The following is a 22,237-nucleotide window of genomic DNA, read 5'->3' as shown; positions in this document are numbered from 1 at the left end:
GTGCCAGCAGCTCTGGGGTGAAAGCTCTTCCTGTTGTGACTCCAGCACCGTGGCTTGGTCAGAAGGCAGTGGCAGCCATGGCGTGAGAGCCTGCCAGCTCCAGACCCCCCACAGCAGTGCCCAGGGCATCAGAGGGGCATGAACCAGTCCACATCCCACTCAACAGGCACAGGAGGGATAAAATCCAGCCCATATCCCACCCAGTAAGGCACAGGAGGAGTAAAGTCCAGTCCATATCTCACCCAGCAAGGCACATCAGGGATAAAACCCAGTCCACATCCCACCCGATAAGGCACAGGAGGGGTAAAATCCAGTCCATATCCCACTCAATGAGGCACAGGAAGGGTAAAATCCAGTCCATATCCCACTCAATGAGGCACAGGAAGGGTAAAATGCAGTTCATATCCCACTCAACGAGGCACAGGAAGGGTAAAATCCACTCCATATCCCACTCAATGAGGCACAGGAAGGGTAAAATCCACTCCATATCCCACTCAAGAGGCACAGGAGGGATAAAATCCAGTCCATATCCCACCCAGTAAGGCATGGGAGAGGCATGACCCAGCCCGTATCTCACCCAGGAAGACACATCAGGGATAAAGCCCAGTCCATATCCCATTCAATGAGGCACAGGAAGGACAAAACCCAGTCCATATCCCACCCAGTAAGGCACAGGAGGTGTAAAACCCAGTCCATATCCCACCCAGTAAGGTACAGGAGGGATGAAACCCAGTCCATATCCCACACAACGAGGCACAAGAGGGACAAACACCCCAGCCCCTATCCCACCCAGCGAGACTCTTCCACAACCACAGGACTCCTGATGCCTGTTTCTAGGCTGCTTTGTTAGTCCCAGACAGCTGAACTGCACCCACATACCAGGCACTACACATGCAGGCACTACAAGGGCACCAAACCTCATCCCCTGCTTGGCAAGAAGATATTTTAGGAGAGTTTGGGGATTTGGGGACTCTCAGAAGTTTCTGGCAGTCAGCAAATGACAGAAATCAACAAATCTCTGTTAAAATTCCTCACAACTTCTCCATCAGCAAGTAGATTTCACAGCTTGTAAGAATTTTGCTCTTGCATCTTGACTCTATCAGCTACAAAACCACACAGAACCAGGAAAGATCTCTGAAGATGAAGTCCCACCTAAGCAACACAATTCCCAAACCTTCCCCTTGGAACCAGGGAGAACTCTTCAGAAGGAGGATGTCTGTGATTCCGACTTCTCAGTGCACAGAAAAATCTCTGCTAAGCTCTTCAGATTGGTCTAAACTTGCCTAGAAGGTGGCAGCTGCCTTGCTACACCTCTGTCCTCACTCAAATTCTTGCTGAGTTTGCTTTTAACCTTCCCTCAGTGGCTGGAAGCCCTCACGGTCAGCACCTCCTCCAGCCCTGCACTAACTCCTTCCCTGTGCTCTCAGTCCCTGTATCTGCCTCACTTGCAAGTTATCTCTGATGACTTGGATGCCTGCTTCCGAGGAACAGGCAAAAATAATCACAAGTGAGAGAGTCACAGAATCAGTTAGCTTGGAAAAGACCTTTCAGATTGATTCCAACCTTGAAAGAAGGACTAAGAACAGGTCCTGGTGGAACCCATCAAGAAAAGAGGCATTTCGTGGTGACTCCTCATGCATTCTGACCTGTGAATGGCTTCAACCCCCCTCCAACTCTTCAAGTTAGTGCACATTTAAGGAAATACTTTTTTTTTTTTTTTAATTACAGAGTTGTCTACCAGCAAACTGCATTAGCCACAAGACAAACTCACAGCCTCAGTGCTGCCTGCACTGGAGGTTGTCCTGTTGAGAAGGGTGCAGCCCTCTTCAGCCTTCCAAAAACCTGATTTCTTTTTAATCACTTTTCACAGTTTCAACTGATCTAAAACTTGCCAGAGAGAGTTTTAAAGGGCACAGGAAGGACAAGAGAAGCCAGGCACGGATAACAAGGAGCCACCACAAAGAGCTGTTGGAGAAAGTCTTGTAAGGGAAAGTTGATGAGATGTGGGACAGGAACCTTCCAAGGTGCCTGCGCTCCCTCTCATGCGGTCCTCGTTCTGCTCTGCCCCATCCTTTGCCTTTTCACCCCAGAAATGTCAGCCAAGTCACTGGTTTCTGAGAAAGGGACCACAAAGGGACCATTCTCTTACAAGGAGCCACCAAAATGCTCCCAGGGCAGCCACACACACGGAGCACCCAACCCTGAGCATGCAGCCCCCAGCTCACCTGAGCCTTTGCCACAAGTCCTCAGCCGGCACCTCTCCTCCTCCTTGCCCGCAGGGTCGATCAGACATCTCTGGCTGTAAGGGATGCCCGGCTGTGCTGGCACACAGGAGATTCCTGGGCTCAGACTCCCTCAGCTGCAACCCTGGGGAGCATCTCAGGGCTGGGAGCCACTGGGCTGAGGAGCAGGAGGGAGCAGCCGGGAGGGAGCAGGCACAGCAGATATGTCACAGAGCTCCCCACCCACACAGGCACCAGCCAGGGCAAACAAACACCCTCCCTCCTGCCCTTCCAGAGCAGCAGGAACATCCCAGCGAATTTTAGGATTGGTGGAAGCAGGGGACTTGCAGTTGGGTGGGAGAATAAGGCCAGGCACAAGGCAGCTGGAATGCCCCGTGTGTGTCTTTAGGAACTGTCACATGTGGAACCTCCCAGCAGAGCTGCCCTGTTCCCGCAGGGAAGCACAAGGGTAACTTTGGAATAGCCTTGGAAATAACCAGGAGCAGAGAGAAGGGCACCTGCCATGTTACTCACCAGGAGTCCTGACACAAACCAGCAGCTTTCCCCTTTTCAAAGACCTGGGGAAAGGTGAGTTTGGGGAACTGGGCTGACAATGGCTGTGAATCATAGAATCAGTCAGAGTTGGAAGGGCCATGGGCAGGGACACCTCACACCAGATCAGGCTGGCCAGAGCCTCATCCAGCCTGGCCTTACACACCTCCAGGAATGGGGCCTCAACCACCTCCCTGGACAACCCATTCCAGGCTCTCACCACTCTCATGGGGAAGAACTTCTTCCTCACGTCCAGCCTGAATCTCCCCACTTCCAGCTTTGTTCCATTCCCCCCAGTCCTGTCACTACCTGATAGCCTAAAAAGTCCCTCCCCAGCTTTCTTGGAGCCCCCTTCAGATACTGGAAGGCCACAAGAAGGTCACCTTGGAGCCTTCTCTTCTCCTGGACAGCCCCAACTCTCTCACTCTGTCCTCATAGGAGAGGTGCTCCAGCCCTCTGCTCATCCTCGTGGCCCTCGTGAAGCACATCCCTGACAGATTCCCAACAGAAAGGGGAGAGATCCTTTTCTCTACCGATTGTCCTTGGCTCACAGCCAGCAAAAGACAGGGAAACAGCCAGAAGAATAAGCAATGGTCTGTCAAACACAAGGGTTTTGCTCTCCCTCTTATCCCCAACCACCAACCAAAGCCCCAGCGGAAGAGCTGGCCGTGGTGTCACCAACTGTTGCTCCAGAATCCATACTGCACATCCATGCCCTAATTAAATCTCTGGGCACCATCTCCTATCTGTAATCAATGTGACGGTGGAACAAAATTAGCATTTCCCTGGGAAGCAAGGTCGCAGCGACCAGCAAAGAGTCACAACGCGCTCCCATCAGTGGGAAAGAGAATGGGCTAACCAAAAAAAAAAAAAAAAAAAGGGCACTAAAAATAACGGCAGAAATGTCATTCCTGTGGCATTCCACAGCGACAGGGCAAAGTTAGGCCCAGCACAGGGCAAAACTTTCATGACCCGATACAGGGGATGGATTTTTCTCCCTCGTGCTCTGCGTTCAGATCAAGTGCAGAGAAATGTCAAACCTGGGGCATGGCTGCCAGCCCTCAGGACAGGGCAAACTCAGGCTACCAACCGCACCGTGGACGTTTATCCGGCCAAGGAGAGCAGGCAGCTGCTCTCTGCTTGTGCTGGTGCTAGGCAGCGTCTGCTGCCCTGCCCTGAACGCTCGGGAGTCTGCTGAGCAGCGTCCTGCCAGGCTGAGGAATGGGCATGGCCGAGCTGCTTTTGCAAGGAGAGGTCAGGAGGCGACTCTTAAAGCAAAAAAAAATACCTGTTACTCAGTTCAGCGCCAGAGGAAAACGCCAAATTTGCCCCCGTGAGTGGTCCGAGCACCTCGCAGGCTGTGCGCTCCAGCAGCCTTCCCGGCACCGCCAGAGAGCTGGGCTGGGGGCTGCGGTGGGCTGGGGGCTGCGTTTCCTCACTCGGGAGCAAGGCCAGGCCCGGCCCCGAGAGCCACCTTCCCGCGCCGGGACCTCGGCGCCTCCCGGGGCACCTCGGAGGGACAAAGCCGTCGGCAACAGCGGCGGGGACGCGCGGGCCCGGCTGCGGGAGACGCCGAGCTCCCGGGGAGCCACCGGCCCCTCCGACCGGCCCCTCGCTCGCCTCGGGGCGCCTGGCTCGACCCCCTCCGGCTGCCGGCTCCACTCGGAGCGCCTGGATCCCCTCAGAGCCCGCGGCTGCACTCAGCCCCTCGCAGCGCTCGGAGCCAGCGGCTCCACTCCGGCTCCCGCCTGCGCTCACAGCTCACGCGGCTCAGTGCCCTCGTAGCCCGCGGCTCCGCTCAGCCCTCCGCAGCCCCGGAGCCCCCCGGGACCCCCCTGCAGCCCCTCAGCCGCCCACAGCCCCTCAGCTCGCCACGGCTCGGTGCCCTCTACCCCCACCCCCTTCGCTCAGCCCCCGAGGCTGGGATCCCCTCCGAGCCCGCAGCCGCCCAGCTGCCTCCCGGTTCCCCTCGGCCCCCGGAGCCGCCCCCGCTGCACTCACGCTGCTGCCCCGCGCGGCTCCGGCCCATGGTGGCGGCGGGGCCCCTCGGCCGCCCACTCGCTCCGCCGCGGCGGGGCCCGCCGAGCCCGGGCGGGGGGCGCGGGGCGCATGCGCAAAGCGGAGCCCACCCCCGCCCCCCGGAACCCCCCCACGCACCCACCGGCCACGCCGTCGCCTGACCCCGGCCCGGCCCCGCTGGGCGGGAGGAAAGCTGGAAACGGGGAGCGGGGCCGGGCTGGGGGCACCTGGGATGGGGATAGAGGGCCACGGCCTGTGGCACCGAGCGGGACGGGCACAGAGGGTGAGGACATCAGGAGCAGGACGACAGGGGACAGGGACACAGAGCAGGGTGAGGATGAGGACACCAGAGGCAGGATGCAGACAAGGACGTGGGGAGCAGGATGAGGACAAGAACACTGGGGGCCGGAAAGGAGAACTGGGAGCAGGGCTGTGGACAGGGACACCAGGAGCAGGATGGGGTGAACGACATGGGGAGCAGTACACGGAGCTGTCCCCAGGAGAGATGGGGACAGTGGAAATAGGACAAGTACAGGGGCAGTAGGAGCAGAATGGGTGATGGGGGCATTGGGAGCAGGACACAGCTGAAGACATCAGGAGCAGGGCTAAGGACACCAGGATGAAGGCTGCAGACATTCACCAGGAGCAGAATGGGGACAGGGACACTGGGAGCAGGACAGGGCTGAGGACACCAGAGTAAAGGCTGCAGACAGTCACCAGGAGCAGGATGAGGACCAGGACACTGGGAGCAGGGCTGGAGCTCACCTCACTGAGAGCCAGCAATGCATCTCCCTGGGACTGATCAAGTCCCTGCAGATAGGGGACAAAGAGGGACGAGCCAAGGGCTCAGTGCAGTGCCACTTGTTGCTGGTGACCCTGTTGTGTACAGGGTATTTGCTCTCCCAGCATGTCCCAGTGCTGAGCCCTGGGGAACTCAAGCCAAAGATGGAGACCCCAGTCCCCATGCTTCAGTTTACCACCCCAGAGCCTAGGGGAAATTCCAGCCCGAAAGGGGCTGGGGTCGGGGCCTAGCCATACACAGCCTCCGTTCCCAGGAAAGAGTCCTTTCCATGGAAAATTCCCAGCCCTCGTGCGCGGGGCCAGATTTTGGGCCACAAGAGCTCGTGGGGGTCAGCATTTTCCAGCTGCTGGGAACGTCTGCGTGAGAATCGGCTCCTTCCCACGCCGGTCCGGGCCGAGCCCTGCCCCCGCAGCCGGGCTGACAGCCGGGACAGCGCTCCGAGCCGCGGGGACAGCGCTCCGAGCCGCGGGGACAGCGCTCCGAGCCGCGGGGACAGCGCTCCGAGCCGCGGGGACAGCGCTCCGAGCCGCGGGGACAGCGCTCCGAGCCGCGGGGACAGCGCTCCGAGCCGCGGGGACAGCGCTCCGAGCCGCGGGGAGCCGTCGGGCACCGCAGCCCCATATTTCAGCTCCCTGGAGAGCAGCAGCGACCAGCACCAATGCCCATCATCACTGGTGGCACCAGAGGGACCCTCCAGCCATGTTATCCAGCCCTGGAGAGCCTGGGGTTGGGATCAGAGGCACCCTGGGGGATGATGGATGTCCCCTTGCTGTGACAAAACCGCCCTGGGACAGAGCAGCCGAGGGCCTGGCTCCGGAGCTGGGGTCACATCCCCTGAGCCCCGGGACGTGCCGAGCAGCACCGAGCCCGCGGCTGCTGCTGTGCTGCAGGCCAGCCGGCAGCAATGTGGGGCTGGCATAGCTCCAGGAGCTGCCTGTCCTGAGCCCCAGGGGCGGTGCTGGGCTGTACTGGAAGGTGCAAAGCACCCCTGGCAAGGCCACGGGGGGCTTGGTAGCTCCTGGCAGCTCCTGCATGTTCCAGGTAGGACTTGAGCCCAGCTTCCACAGGGACAGAGGGGGAAGGTGAAGCTGGCAAGGTAATGGATGGGGAATGTCCTGGCCCAGAGCCCTGGCACCATGTGCCCTCCTGCTGGGCAGGGGGATGGGGCTGCACACAAAGGCCTTGGGGCAGGAAATCCTTCCCATTTCTGAGCTCCATGGGTGAGCAGTTGCCCAGTTACCCCCAGCTTCCACAGAGAGCTGGCACACTGCAGGAGGGCTGGGCACTGCTATACCCCTGCCTGTGTTAGCCAAGGGCAGGCAGCTGCCAGAAGGGATAGGGTGGGAGTATGTGGCAGCTGTGCCCTTGCCTTTACCTTCACCTTCTTCTTCAGGGGTGCTGTGTGCCCCGAGCTGTCCTGAGCCTCCCAGAGTGCAGGTTCCCAGAGGTGAATGTGGGGCTGGAGCAGTCTGCAGTGGCCACCTCAGCCAGGGGCATCCCAGCAAGGCTTGGTCTGGGGCAGAAGCTGGCCCAGCAGAGCAGGGCTAGGGGACAGAGAGTGTCAACATCCCCAGTGCTGTAAGCAGCCTGATTTTCACAGCATAGCTCAGGAGCAGCCCAGAGCCTGAGGCTGGAGGCAGTGAGGAAGTGGGGCAGGGGACAGAGAGCACCAAAAACCTGTCAGGGCATGAGCAGGTGAGGAGATCCCCTGAAAACACAGCAGGAGCCTAAGAGCTAGCAAGAAATGAAGAAAATCTTAGAGCTGTGGAAGTGTTTTGGTTGAAAGAGACCTTGAAGACTGAGTCCAACCTTAACCCAGCACTGCCAGGGCATCACCAAACCATGGCCCTCAGCACCACATCTCCAGGGCTTTGAAACCCCTCCAAGGATGGGGACTCCACCACTGCCCTGGGCAGCCTGGGCCAGGGTTTGACAGTTCCTCAGGGGAAGACATTATTCCCAATAGGATCATAGGGGTTGGAAGAGATCTCTGGAGCTCATCCAGTCCAACTCCCCTGCAGGTTGGTCTCGATCAGCTTGCCCAGGATCACAATGTCCAGGTGGGTTTAGAATGTGTCCAGAGAAGGAGACTCCACAACATCTCTGTCCAGCCTGGTCCAGTTCTCTGGCACCCTCAAAGTAAAGAATTTTCTCCTTAAGGTCAAGTGAAACCTCCTGGGTTCTAGTTAGTACCCACTGCCCCTTCTCCAACCTAAACCTCCCCTGGTGCAACTTGAGGCCATTTCCTCTTGTTCCTTGGGAGAGGACATTGACCTCCACGTCACTCCAACCTCCTTTCAGGGAGTTGTAGAGAGCAGTGAGGTCTCCCCTCAGAAGAGTCTCCCCTCTTCTCCACACTAAACATCCCCAGCTCCCTCAGCTGCTCCTCTCCAGCCCTGTTCTCCAGATCCTTCCCCACCTTTGTTGCCTGTCTCTGGACCTGCTCCAACCCCTCAAGGTCCTACTTGGAGTGGTGAGTTGGCTGCTGCAGGGCAGGAGCAGGGTGTCTGGGGGATATGGGACCCAGGGACAGGGGAAATTTGGGCTGGAGCTAGGGAAATCCAAGCACCAGCTCAGGCAGAGCCTCTCCCAGCACTGCCTTCTCCCAGCACAACCAGACTGAGCCTGCAAGTTTGTAAGAAACGTTTACAAGGGTTCAAAAAATAGGTACACAGAGGTCAAAGCCACACTTGGGTCTTCTCTCCCCACCCCTCCAGAACCCCCTCCTTCCTCAGTGGCTGCCCAGGAAGGTGCTCTGCCCAAGGCAGCCTGCCCCCAGCAGCAGGAGAGGACGAGCAGCAAGCTGAAAGCAAGTTTAAGCTCAGTCCTTAGCAAACCTGGCATTGCATTCATGCTGCAGCTAGGGACAACCTGGAGAGAGCAGATCCAAAGGGACCGTCTCCTGCTAGAGGCCACAAGGACTGGAGACTGACCACACACAAGGCAGCAGCACTGGGCTGCTCCCTACATGGGGCAGGCTCTGGCTGCACAGTCCATCCATGCCCAGGAAAACTTCCACAGCCGTGGAAGAGCCACCTGAGGAGCGGTTCCCTGCATGCCCTGAGCACCCAGGAGGCAGGGCTGGGCAGGGGGGTGGGGAAGGGCAGGCAGGCAGGGCAGGGCTGGGGGCAGCAGGTTCACATGGGGTAGTTGAGGACGACGTCCTGCTTGGCCAGCTCCAGCAGCATGGGGTCATCGAAGAACTTGCTGATGCTCACATCCTCGCTCAGGCCCTGCAGGGTGACCACAAAGCCACAGCTCACTCCTCTGGCAGCCAGCCCTGGCACAGCCACTCAGCCAGAGGTGCCACCACGACATGCTGGGCTCCCACCCTCACAGCAATTTTGGGGCTCCAGAGAAGGACAGAGAGTTTGCAAGGCAGGAGGAGCTCCTCAGCACCTTGAAGACACCTCACAGCCTCTCAGGAAGCTGCAAACATGTGGTGGCTGCTGCAGAGAGCAGCTACCAGCTGCCTGTCCTCCCAGAGGGGACCTTCATTCCCTTTGTGGCCCCAGGGGCAGCCCCAGCCTGGCAGTCCAGCTCACAAAAAAAGCCCAGCAAACATCTGCTCCTTTCCTTTCTCTGCAGGACAGATGGGGAAAGCCAGGCCCCAGAGGGCTCAGGTGGGGCTCAGCAGATGCCCCAGGACCTGCTTTGGGCTGGAGTCACTGCCAGAGAGTCGCTCCTGGGACCACCACAGGCACCAACCCACAGCATGGGGGGTGAAGAGTGAGGGGAGCCCTGAGGCACAAAGGACATTGGTTCTGTCTGGGAACAGAGGGGAAGTGGTGTGCCCAGGGGACAGCACCAGCTCAGCTGGTGGGACAGACAGACAGAGGGACACTCCAGATACTCCCAGACATACCTTCCTACGCCTGGTCTTGATCATGAACTCTCTGGCCAGGTGTGGGGCTGGCTGGGGCTCCAGGGGCCGGATGACGATGCTCTTGTCCAAGGGGTCACCAGGAACAATCTGAAACACAGGGCCAGGACATGAGAGCCATGCTGGGAGACCAGTTCCACCTCCTGGAGAACCTGAACTGCCACAGGAAACACCCCTGGGGTGGGACAGCCCCAACACCTCATCTGTGCTCCTGGCACATCACTACCGCTGCCCATGCCTGCAAGATGTCACTAAGAGGGTGCTGATCACCCACACCAAGAACATGTCTCACCCTCCTTCCCCTGGTGTACTGCAAGACCTCTAGAAACTGCCAGCCAGAACAACCCACATGGGTTCCAGTCAAAGAATCACAGACCAGGCCTCCTGGTCTGGTTTGTCTCCAGACATCATCTCTTGAATTCATAGATTGAGAGTCACAGAATGGGTTGGGTTGGAAGGGACCTTAAAGACCATCCAGCTCCAACCCCCTGCCATGGGCAGGGACACCTCCCACTAGAATAGGCTGCTTAATGCCTCATCCAACTTTGCCAGTTGAGCAGGCATCCACAACTTCTCTGGACAGCCTGTTCCAGTGCCTCACCACCCTCATGGTCAGCACAACTCTCCAGAACTCAAGGCACATTTAGTGTTCTCAGAGCTAAGCTTTAGCCTTTTACATCGTGACCTTGAAGCCAGCTCTTGGAGCTCAGGCTGCTGTTGTTCCCACCTGGCTGCACAAGCAGCTGTGCACCTCACAGGGGTTGCTCCCAGACACAGAAGTGGCCAGAGGACAGGAATCTGACCCAAATTCTGGTTTCCAATTGGTTTTAAAAGCCTTCTCCAAGAGCAAGGCTGAAGTGTCCTATGGCCCAGACCAATGAGTCCAAGCCCTGCTCTAAGACTTCTGTTCCCCAAGATTCAGAGCACCAACTGCCTCCAAGCAGCTTCTCTTCTCCCAGGCAAGAATGTCCTCACCCTTGTGCTCAGCAAGCAGCAGCATTTAGCTCTCCCTCATGAGGAAAAAGGATGATGTGACTTAGATCAAAGCTAAAGACACTGAGGAGCTGCTGCACACAGCATCCCCAACTTGAGATGCTGTGAGGATGTTTTCCAGGGGTATCCCTGCGTGAGCTGCAGCACTGAGCTCTACTGAGAGCCCCTGCCTGGTGCCTGACCTCAGCACTTCCCTCTCACCAGGACTCACCTGCCAGTGGTGGAAGACAGAGAGGGAGAAGGCCTGTCCCTGAGTGTGGGTCCTCAGGTCTGTCTCAAATCCGAAGGAGTCAATGGCTGGGATGAAGGCTTTGATGGTGTAGAGAGGAGAGCCTGGGATAGGAGCATCTTGTGTCACGTGGCCTCTGCCAACACATCAGAAGATCAGACCCCAGGTATGCCACAGAACCCCAGACAGACTGCTCTGGGTTGGAAAGGGACCCTAAAGATCATCCAGTCCAACTCCCCTGCAGCATGCAGGGACATCTGCACCTAGAGCAGGTTGCTCCAAGCCTTGAACACTTCCAGGTGCATCCATAACTCCTCTGGGCAGTCTGGTCCAGTGCCTCACCACCCTCACAGGGAGGAATTTCTTCCTCCAATCCAATCCAATCCAATCCAATCCAATCCAATCCAATCTAATCCAATCCAATCTAATCCAATCTAATCCAATCTAATCCAATCCAATCTAATCCAATCTAACCTAACCTAATCTAATCCAATCCAATCCAATCCAACCCATCCCATCCCATCCAATCCAATCCAAACCCATCTTCTGTCGTTATTCCTTGTCCTATCAGCACACTCCTGACACAGATCCCCTCCAGGTTTCCTGTAGGCTCCTCTTAGATCCTGACAGGCCACCAAAAGGTCTCCAGGCTGCCCAACCCCAACTCTCTCAGCCTGGCCTCCCAGCAGAGGGCTTCCAGCCCTGAGGCCATTGCTGTGGCCTCCTCCACTCCAACAGGTCCCTGTCCTCACACTGGAGGCCCCAGCACTGCTGCAGCTCTCTAGATAGGGTCTCAGGTTTCTTTACACCATTTCCCCTCTGACCCTCAGGGATTAACCAGGCATAAGCAAAGGCTGCCTGTGACCCTTGGATGTCCTCACACAGCAGAGGGGCTGGGATGGGTGCAGGAAGCTTTCAGCTGTCACTTGACAGGGATCTCCCCTTCTCCCCTTGCTGCACAGGCAGTGCTGGAACTGTGAACACCTGCAGGCAGCCAGCCCTTGGGAGTGCTGGTGGGCAGCAAGTTCTGCATGGGACAGCAATGTGCCCCTTTGGCCAAGAAGGCCAATGGGATCCTGGGGTGCATTCAGAGGAGCGTGTCCAGCAGATCCAGGGAGGTTCCCCTCCCCCTCTACTCACCCTGGTGAGGCCACACCTGGAATACTGTGTCCAGTTTTGGGCTCCCCAGTTCAAGAGGGACAGGAAGAGTCCAACAGAGAGCTACCAGGATGCTGAAGGGACTGGAGCACTGCCTGGGGAGGAGAGGCTGAGAGCCCTGGGGGTGTTCAGTCTGGAGAGAAGACTGAGAGGGGATCTGATCAATGCCTATCAATATCTGAGGGGTGGGAGTTAAGAGGGAGGGGACAGGCTCTGCTCAGTTGTACCCTGGGATAGGACAAGGGGTAATGGATAGAAACTCCAGCACAGGAGGTTCCACCTCAACATGAGGAGGAACTTCTGCACTGTGAGGGTCCCAGAGCCCTGGAGCAGGCTGCCCAGAGAGGCTGTGGAGTCTCCTTCTCCTTTCCAGCCCTGTCTGGATGTGTTCCTGTGTGACCTGTGCTGGATTCTATGGTCCTGCTCTGGCAGGGGAGTTGGACTTGATGATCTCTGGGGGTCCCCAACATCCTGGGATCCTCTGATCCCACCCCAGCAGGCAGCACTCACCTCCTCCTGGCCAGCACTGTGTACACTGCAGACACGCAGTCGGCAGGGGCCTGCACCTCCACGAAGTAGTAAGGCTCCATCAGACGAGGAGTGGCCTGTGGGGGACAAGGACACAAAGCACTGAGCCTCCAGAAGCTCCAACACCTTTGGGTTCCAGACAGTCAGGGACTGGACCTGGGATGAAAGGGCTTCTGCTGCCCAAACCAGCCCCAAACACTGAGAGGAGCTTTTCTCCATCAGGCAATCAGGGAAGCAAAGACTCAGAGAGACTCGGAGAGACTCGGAGAGACTCGGAGAATCAGAGAGACTCGGAGAATCAGAGAGAATTAGAGAATGTTAGGGGCTGGAAGGGACCTCCAAAGCTCATCCAGTCCAACCCCCTGCCAGAGCAGGATCACCTAGAGCAGATCACACAGAACACATCCAGGAGGGTTTTGAGTATCTCCAGTGAGGGAGACTCCACCACCCCCCTGGGCAGCCTGTTGCAGTGTTCTGTCACCTGCACAGTGAAACAGGTTTTCCTCCTGTTTCCATGGAACTTCCTATGCCTCACCTCCCACCCATCCTTCTGGCCATGAGTCCCTCTGCCCCACACCCACCCTTCCCAGCAAGCCAAACAGCAGCAAAAAGGGAAAGCAGAGCAGATGCCCTGCACAAGCTTCCAGCCAGCCTGGAACCTGTGGCTTGTGGAACTCCTCTGCCAGCCCCCAGGGCGCAGGAGGTGTTGCTGGGTGAATGATTCCCTTTAAAGCCACAGCCCCGGGGCAGACAGAGCAACACAGGCTCAGGCTGAGGCTGGTTGGAGCTGCCAGAGCAGGAGGCTGGGGCTGGGTGGTGCCCAGCATGGTGCTCACCATCAGGAAGGCAGAGTAGACCACCCTGCGAGCCGTGGGGATGATCTGTCCTCCCCCCCTGTGCAGAGGCTCCTGAGCAATCACCGCGTCCAGGATCTTGAACTTCACATTGCGGATCACTGGGGAGGGCACAAAGCACAGCAAGTGACCCCGGGGCACAGCCTCTGCCACGCAGCACCAACCCCCCCCGGGCATGCCCTGAGCACACAGCAAACATCCAAAGGCCTGGAGCCACCAGAGGTCCTCCTATATTTAGTTGGAGCAGGGAAAGCATGGCCACGTCCCAGCCCTGCACGTCCAAGAGAAGTGGGGAGATTCAGACTGGATGTCAGGAGGAAGGTTTAGGCTGGAGGTGAGGAGAAAGTTCTTCACAGAAAGTGATCTGCCAGTGGAATGTGCTGCCCCAGGGAGGTGGTGGAGTCACCTTCCCTGGAGGTGTTCAAAAAAGGATTGGATGTGGCACTTGAAGCCAGGGTTGAGTTAGTCCTGAGGTGCTGGGTGATAGGTTGGAGTTGATGATCTCTGAGGTCTTTTCCAATCTTGTTGATTTTATGAAGTTCTTCCCCATGAGGGTGGTGAGACACTGGCACAGGTTGCCCAGGGAGGTGGTGAAAGCCTCATCCCTGGAGGTTTTGAAGGCCAGGCTGGATGTGGCTGTGAGCAACCTGCTCTGGTGTGAGGTGTCCCTGCCCATGGCAGGGGAGTTGGAACTGGCTGAGCCTTGAGGTCCCTTCCAACCCTGACAATTCTGTGATTCTAAACACCAGTCAGAGGCTGCAGGGGGCTGCTCACTGGTCTGGCTGCACCTGAGCTGGGGGAGCCAGAGTGCCAGCTAACAAGGCCTGGATCCTAGGCAGATAGCAAGTGCCAGCACCTGGGTGGCATCTGCAGCCAGAAAAAAGGGAGAGGCTCTGTTCCCTGCCTTGTCACCCCCTCTACTCTGCCCTGCTGAGACCACATCTGGAGTATTGTGCCCAGTTCTGGCTTTCCCTGTTCAAAAGAGACAGGGAACTGCTGGAGAGTCTAACGGAGGCTGTGAGGATGATGAAGGGACTTGGAAGATCTGTCTGATGAGGACAGGCTGAGAGCCCTGGGGCTGTTTAGCCTGGAGAAGAGAAGGCTGAGAGGGGATCTGATCAATGTCTACCAATATCTAAGGGGTGGGTGGCAGGAAGGGGCCAGGCTCTTTTCACTGGTGTCCTGTGATAGAACAAGGGGCAAGAGGCACAAACTGGAACCCAGGAGGTTCCACCTCAACATGAGGAAAAACTTCTTTGGTGTGAGGGTGCTGGAGGCCTGGAGCAGGCTGCCCAGAGAGGTTGTGGAGTCTCCTTCTCTGAAGACTTTCCAAATCCTCCTGGGTGTGTTCCTGTGTGACCTGCCCTGGGTGATCCTACTCTGGCAGGGGCTTGGACTCGGTCTGAGGAGGTTCCTTCTAACCCCTACTGTTCCATGATTCTCACAGCTGGCCCCAGCTGTAGTGTGAGAAGGGAACTGGCCACTGAGGGACTGCATCAGTGAAATCCGTTGAATCCTTAGAGATGGCAGAGTTCAGCCCAGCAGCTCCACTTCCCCACAGGTCCTACTTACATTCATCACAGAGAGGCCCTTCCCTGGTCCCCCACTGAAATCCCTGCACGATGCTGTCCTTCACAGAGCCCAGCAGAGACTTGTCCACCTACAGGCAGACAGACAGACAGATAGACTGTTTCAGACACCAAACCTGCATCACAAGGCATTAACAGCCCCCAGGGTTCAAAAGCCAGCTCCTAGAGGAGAAGCAATGACCCCTGCCACCCCAGCGCCCATTCCTCCCCCTCTCACAGCTCAGGAGCATTATTTGCAGAGCTTGGCACCTAGAGTACAGCCTTGAGAGAATCTGAGAGTCCACATTTTGGTGGACTGGAAGGCAGGGCTGGTTGGTTGCCAGTTTTGAGGATGTTGGCCCAAACAGCAATAGCTGAAAAGTAACAGGCAAGGTGCTAGCCAAGTGCAGGAGTGTGGTGGAGGAAGTCCAGCAGGGACAAGATCTGGCAAGCCACTGAGCACTGCAACTGCATCAGGACCTTGCTGCAGGTTCAGGCAGGGGTGGGAGGTCACCTCTTGGCACCACAGGTCAAACCTCTCCCTGCCTGTGCTTCTCACCTCTGAGGGCAGAGTATCATCCACCAGGATGTTGGGGCCGGTGGCGTCTGGCCCAAAGGCCCAGATGGAGCGGGCAGCCAGCAGATCCCAGTCGTACTTGGTCTGGAAGAACTCCCCCAGCTTCTTCCTGATAAAGGAGGAGAAGGAATTTCAGGAAACAAGGCTCTGACCTGCACTCACAGCATAATTTATGACCCTGCTCCCTTCAGGCAGCAATTGGCTTCAGCTTTTCACCTGGAGCAACTGATCTGCTGAGGGTCAAACTTGATATGGCCCTGGGCAACCTCAGGGCCCTGAGGTGTCCCTGCTCACTGCAGGGGGCTTGGACAAGGCCAAATGCAAGGTCTTACAGCTGGGTCAGGGCAATCCCAAGCACTGATACAGGCTTGAGAGCAGCCCTGAAGAAAAGGCCTTGTGGGTGCTGGGGGATGAGAAGCTCACCAGGAGCCAGCAGTGAGCACTTGCAGCCCAGAGAGCCAAGCAGAGCCTGGGCTGCAGCAGGAGAAGTGTGGCCAGCAGGGCCAGGGAGGGGATTCTCCCTCTCTGCTCCACTCTGCTGAGACCACAGCTGGAGCTCTGTGTCCAGTTCTGGAGCCTCTGTTCCAGGAAGGATCTGGAGGTGCTGGAAGGTGTCCAGAGAAGGGCCATGAGGATGAGCAGAGGGCTGAAGCTGCTTTGGAGACAGCCTGAGAGAGTTGGGGTTGTGCAGTCTGGAGAGGAGAAGGCTCCAAGGAGACCTTCTTGTGACCTTCCAGGATCTGAAGGGGGCTACAAGAAAGCTGGGGAGGGACTTTTGGGGGTGTCAGGGAGTGACAGGACTGGGGGGGGATGGAGCAAAACTGGAAGTGGGGAGATTCAGATTGGATGTCAGGAAGAAGTTCTTCCCCAGGAGGGTGGTGAGAGACTGGCAGAGGTTGCCCAGGGAGGTGGTGGAAGCCTCATCCCTGGAGGTTTTGAAGGCCAGGCTGGATGTGGCTGTGAGCAACCTGCTGTGGTGTGAGGTGTCCCTGGCCAGGGCAGGGGGTTGGAATTGGATGATCCTTGAGGTCCCTTCCAACCCTGACAATTCTGTGATTCTATGATTCCAAGATGACCTTCAAGGGTCCCTTCCAACCTAATGCATTCTGTGGGGGAAGATGCTCTTGGAGTAGCTGAAAGCCACACTGGGACTAGGAGCTCTGTCTAGAGGCTCCTGCTGGGCACTTGGCAGATCCCTGCCTTCCCTTTTATCCCCAAACCATTTGCTTCTAGAAGGGCTCCTGCCCTGCCCAGATCAGCTGTACCTGTTCCACGTTATCTGCACCACTTCATTCTCAATGTCCTCTGCCAGGCCCTTCTCCAGAGGCTCAGCAATCATTGTGATCTTGTTCCTGAGAACAGAGGCAGCTGCAGTTAGCTCCTGGAGTGATGGAAATGGCAGGAACTGGCAGGGCTGCACTGCCTCCATCCCAGTTGGGGAGCTGAAGCCACTCATGGCCCTCACCTCCTCCACCAGAGCTGGGGAGATGAAGCCATCCATGGTCCTCACTGCTTCCATCCCAGTTGGGGAGATGAAGCCATCCATGGTCCTCACTGCTTCCATCCCAGTTGGGGAGATGAAGCCATCCATGGCCCTCACTGCCCCATCCCAGTTGGGGAGATGAAGCCATCCATGGTCCTCACTGCTTCCATCCCAGTTGGGGAGATGAAGCCATCCATGGTCCTCACTGCCCCATCCCAGTTGGGGAGATGAAGCCATCCATGGCCCTCACTGCCCCATCCCAGTTGGGGAGATGAAGCCATCCATGGTCCTCACTGCTTCCATCCCAGTTGGGGAGATGAAGCCATCCATGGCCCTCACTGCCCCATCCCAGTTGGGGAGATGAAGCCACCCATGGCCCTCACTGCCCCATCCCAGTTGGGGAGATGAAGCCACCCATGGCCCTCACTGCTTCCATCCCAGTTGGGGAGATGAAGCCACCCATGGCCCTCACTGCCCCATCCCAGTTGGGGAGATGAAGCCACCCATGGCCCTCACTGCCCCATCCCAGTTGGGGAGATGAAGCCATCCATGGCCCTCACTGCCCCATCCCAGTTGGGGAGATGAAGCCACCCATGGCCCTCACTGCCTCTATTCCAGCTTGGAGGTCAAGCCACCCATGGCCCTCCCTGTCTCCACCCCAACTAGGGAGGTGAAGCTACCCATGGCTCTCCCTGCTCCATCCCAGCTGGTGAGCTGAAGCCACCCATGGCCCTCACTTGTGAGGACAGCTCAGACACTCAACCACTGCTCTCTGAAGTCTGCTCACCTCTAGCAGCAGACTGCTGGGGTGCAGCACAGCTCCATCCCCCCTGTCAGATGTCCAGGGCTGCAGAAGGAAGCCCATGGAGCAGGCAATGTGTCTGTCAGAGCCACCACTCACTGTGTCCCACACCCAAGATGTTGCCTTGGAGAACCCACACCAAGGTGCCCCCAGAGACCAACCCAAGCCTGGAACCTTTCTGACCCCAAACCCAAGGAGAAACTGCACCAGGGCAGAGCAGAACCAAGAAACCACCCAGGAAAGTTGCCTTCAGCATGCAACAAACCATCATGCCCCTGAAAATTCAAGCATTAAGAGGTCTTCTGCTCCTGGATTTTCCCCCTGCTTAATCAAGCGTCTGCTCCTTCACAACCTGCCCTCTCTCCAACACAAGCTCAAGGAAGGAAGCAGATGAGACCAGGCTGGAAGGCTCCAGTAAACAAACAAAAAAAAAAAAAGCCACAAAAGATTTGCTCATGAAGTGTTTGGGGGAGGTTTGGGGATCCTAGGCAGCACTGGGCTCTTTGGCACCTGCTCTAGGATCCAAACACATCCTCCAGCCACACAAAACTACTAGAAAAAGGTGAAATTGGGCTAAAAGATGATGTGCCAGGCCCAGCTTGCCCACAGGCTCTTACTTCTTGTTGGGTGTCTCAGCAAAGCACTTCAGGGATGATGTTTCCACCACTGTCTCACAGAATGTCACCACAGGATCAGCAACCTGCAAGAACAGCAACAGGGTTTGGGAGGTTCTTGGTTAGGGATGGCTTGAAACAAGAAAAAAAAGTTGCTGCATCTGCCAGTGGTTTGGTCATCACTGGATATGGACCACTGGGACCTGCACAGGATGCTTGGTTACCTCCTTCATTCAAGACAGGAACATTGAAACCTCATTCCAAGCCTGGAAAAGTCTGGTTTCATTTATTTGATGGTTGGAGGAGAGGGAAAGGTTAGGATATGGTCACACAGCCCTCTCCCAAGGCCATTTTCTGACTCTTGAGGACAGAGGGGTGACAACAGGTTGGGGTTTTAAGTTGAAGACACAAAGTTGTCTGCCCAAATGGCTTTCAGATATTGAATCCTAGAATGGGTTGGAAGGCACCTCCAAAGCTCATCCAGTCCAACCCCCTGCAGGCAGCAGGGACATCCTCCACCAGATCAGGTTGCCCAGAGCCTTGTGGAGCCTCACCTTGAATATCTCCAGGGATGGGACCTCAACCACCTCCCTGGACAACCTGTTGCAGTGTTGCAGCAGCCTCCTGGTGCAGAACTTGTTCCTCACATCCAATCTCAATCTGCTCTGCTCTCATTTCAAACCATTGCCCCTGGTCCTGTCCCTGCAGGCCTTTGGGAACAGTCTCTCTGCAGCCTTCTTGTAGCCCCTTCAGGTCCTGGAAGGCTGCTCTGAGGTCTCCCTGGAGCCTTCTCTTCTCCAGGCTGAACAATCCCAATTCCCTCAGCCTGTCCCCACAGCAGAGGTTCTCCATCCCTCTGATCATCTTTGTGGACTCCTCTGGACCCTCTCCTGCAGGTCCAGGTCCTTCCTGTGTTGAGGGCTCCATATCTGGACACAGCAGTGCAGGTGAGGTCTGAGCAGAGCAGAGCAGAGGGGCAGGATCCTCTCTCTCCAGCTCTGGCCACACTGCTTTGGATGCAGCCCAGGCTGCCCTTGGCCTCCTGTGCTGCCAGTGCCCATTGCTGGCTCCTGTCCAGCTTCTCCCCCCCCAGCACCCCCAGGTCCTTCTCTGCAGGGCTGCTCTCACTCTCATCATCCCCCAGCCTGGACTGATATCTAGAGTTGCCCCAACCCAGCTGCAGGACCTTGTGCTTTGCCTTGCTGAACCTTATGAGGTTCTCCTCAGCTCACCTCTCCAGCCTGTCCAGGTCCCTCTGGATGGATCCCCTTCCCCACTCAGCTTGGTGTCATCTGCAAACATGCCTTGAGAACACCTCTAATTTCCATCTCCTTTCCCTTTAAGAGGTTTTTGCCACTTAGCAGCTTCATTTGCATGAACAGAGCAGCACATTTGCAAGGAACTTGGCTGCAGAGGCTGTGTGAACAAATGCAGAGCTCTGCCAGTAGATGTAGGTGCAGCATCAACTTCTCAGCATCTACACACTCAGCCTGAGCCTCTTCATGGATCCTAGCACCCTTGTTCTGCAGAACTGGAGCTTTGTTATGCAAGTGATGCTGTACAGAGTCTATCAACTTGTTCTGGAGGCAAAGGCTACTTTTTCCCTGCTGTTTTTTTCCCTTCTAGGCAGGAAGGGAATGTAGGGTTCCAGTTTCTAGGTGCAAAGTCACCTCTCACATCCCAACATCTTTATTTTTGTCTTTTAAAGGGGCATGACATAATCCATGCTGTGCCTTCAGCTACATTTATTTTCCCATCGTTCTGAGAAAGGGGCACAAACCCCTGCCCTAGCTGGGAGACCCTCCCTCAGCCCCAGTCCTCACCTTGATGTCAATCTCAGAGTACATCTTGCGCAGGTCATGCATCACACAGTCCAGGTACAGCTCCCCTGTCCCCAGGATCACGTGCTCCCCAGACTCCTCCACCTGACACAGAAGAGAGGGTTCAGCTGCCAGCACCACTGCTCACACACCTGCTTCCCTTCCAGGCTCCTCCATGGGCTTGAGGAAACCCCAGCATTAGAGTCCCAGAGTACCTTTGGTTGGAAGAGAGCTCCAAGCTCATCCAGTCCAACCCACAGCCCAGCACTGCAAGGTCACCTCTGAACCATGGCCCTAAGCCCCAGGTCCCTGCTGCTGGAACACCCCCAGGGATGGTGACTGCAGCACTGCCCTGGGCAGCCTGTTCCAATGTTTGAGATCCCTTCCAGGGCAGAAATATTTCCTGAGCTCCAGCCTGAGCCTCCCCTGGGGCAGCTTGGAACCATTGCCTCTGCTCCTGTCCCTTGCCCCCAAGGAGCAGAGGCTGCCCCCTGCTCACTGCAACCTCCCTTCAGGGAGCTGGAGAGAGCAACGAGGTCTCCCTCAGCCTCCTCTTCCCCAGCCTCAACACCCCCAGCTCCCTCAGCCCCTCCTCATAGCCCAGGGGCTCCAGGCCCTTCTCCAGCCTCACTGCCCTGCTCTGGACAGGCTCCAGCCCCTCAGTGTATTCCTTGCAGTGAGGGTCCAGAGCTGAACACAGCACTTGAGCTGTGGCCTCCCTGGTGCTGAGCACAGGGGGAAGGTCACCTCCTGTCCCTGCTGCCCAGCCTGTTTCTGACCCAAGCCAGGATGACATTGGCCTTCGTGGCCCCCTGGGCACTGCTGCCTCATGTTCAGTGAGTGCCAAGCAGACCCCCCAGAGCTGCAGCTTTAAGCACTAAGTCATGGTCAGAGCAGCAGGAAGTGCTGAGGTGTCCTGCAGAAAGCTGCTTCCCTGGGCTCTGTGGGGGCTGAGGTTCTGCTGGATTTACAGTTTCCAAGTGATCCATGAGATCAACTGCAACAGCATGAAAAAGCCCACACCAAACAAAAGCCACAGGGAGACACAGAACTGATTTTGAAGCTCAGTGGCCCATGGATGAGCAGGAGCAGGCAGAGTGGCCCATGGATGAGCAGGAGCAGGCAGGGGCAGAGCAGCAGTACCTTGGTGGTGAGCGAGGGGTAGCTCTTGTTGACCTTGCGGAGACCATCCAGCATCTTGGGGAGCTCTGAGGGGTTCACTGGCTCCACAGCTATCTTGATGACAGATGTGGTGTTGAACTTCAAAGGACGGAAGATCTGAGCCTGCAAGCAGATAAGGACAAAGAGCTGAACCTCTGCATGCTTAGATGGCCACTGGAGGCAGGCACAGCACTTGGGGCTCCTGTCTTTCCCTTGGTGGCTCCTGTGCCAGGGCTCCTCAGCAGACAAGGTTTCATTAACCTCACCACTGGAGCTCTGGGGATCATAGAACAGAACCACACAATCATTTTGGTTGGATAAGCCCTCTAAGATCATCCAGTCCAACCATTCTCTAACTGCCAAGGCTGGGCAAAACCCATGTCCCTCAGCACCACATCTCTGCCTCTCCGAAACACCTTCAGGGATGGAGATTCAGTCACCTCCCTGGGCAGCCTGTGCCAGTCTGAGAACCCCTCCAGTGAAGAACTTTCTTCTAATACCCAATCTAAACCTCCCTTGGGGCAACTTGAGCTCATTGCCTCTCACTCTATTGCTTGTTCCTTGGGAGAGGAGCCCAAACCCCACCTCACTGCAGCCTCCTCTCAGGGAGGTCTCCCCTCAGCCTCTTCTTCTCCACACTAAACACCCCCAGCTCCCTCAGCTGCTTCTCCCCAGCCCTGTTCTCCAGACCCTTCACCAGCTCCATTGTCCTTCTCTGGACCCACTCCAGCCCCTCAATGTCTTGGCTGTGTCCCATCACCCTGGGACCCTGCAAGGCTGAGTGACAGCAGCTCTGCACAGTTACCTCCTCATTGCCCCGAGGCTCTGTGACCGTTGCAGTCTTCACTATGGGCTGGTCCACTCCTTCTATCAGCACCCAGTTGCCAGCAGGAACCCTGTTTACCTCGATGTGATACCTAAAAGGCAGGAGAACATCACTGCAGTGCTCTCTGCTGCCAGCCTCAGGCCCTC

General features: G+C 56.9%; 1 protein-coding gene across 1 annotated transcript in view; it reads right to left on the bottom strand.

The window, feature by feature from the left end:
• Positions 1-8,732: 8,732 nt before the first annotated feature.
• Positions 8,733-22,237, bottom strand: part of EFTUD2 (elongation factor Tu GTP binding domain containing 2) — a 34,207-nt gene continuing 20,702 nt past the window's right edge. Inside the window, exons 17-28 of the mRNA XM_054396474.1 lie at positions 22,071-22,182; positions 21,248-21,388; positions 20,108-20,209; positions 18,288-18,370; positions 16,651-16,737; positions 15,368-15,494; positions 14,813-14,900; positions 13,223-13,341; positions 12,369-12,463; positions 10,683-10,836; positions 9,461-9,568; positions 8,733-8,828 (exon numbers count right to left, since the gene is read on the bottom strand). Of these exons, the coding sequence (XP_054252449.1) occupies positions 8,733-8,828; positions 9,461-9,568; positions 10,683-10,836; positions 12,369-12,463; positions 13,223-13,341; positions 14,813-14,900; positions 15,368-15,494; positions 16,651-16,737; positions 18,288-18,370; positions 20,108-20,209; positions 21,248-21,388; positions 22,071-22,182 (1,312 nt within the window). The remainder of the gene's footprint in view (positions 8,829-9,460; positions 9,569-10,682; positions 10,837-12,368; positions 12,464-13,222; positions 13,342-14,812; positions 14,901-15,367; positions 15,495-16,650; positions 16,738-18,287; positions 18,371-20,107; positions 20,210-21,247; positions 21,389-22,070; positions 22,183-22,237) is intronic.

This window comes from Indicator indicator, chromosome 37 (assembly GCF_027791375.1).
Source record: "Indicator indicator isolate 239-I01 chromosome 37, UM_Iind_1.1, whole genome shotgun sequence".
In the NCBI taxonomy this organism is placed as follows: domain Eukaryota; kingdom Metazoa; phylum Chordata; class Aves; order Piciformes; family Indicatoridae; genus Indicator; species Indicator indicator.
This window is presented reverse-complemented; position numbering and strand designations above follow the sequence as displayed.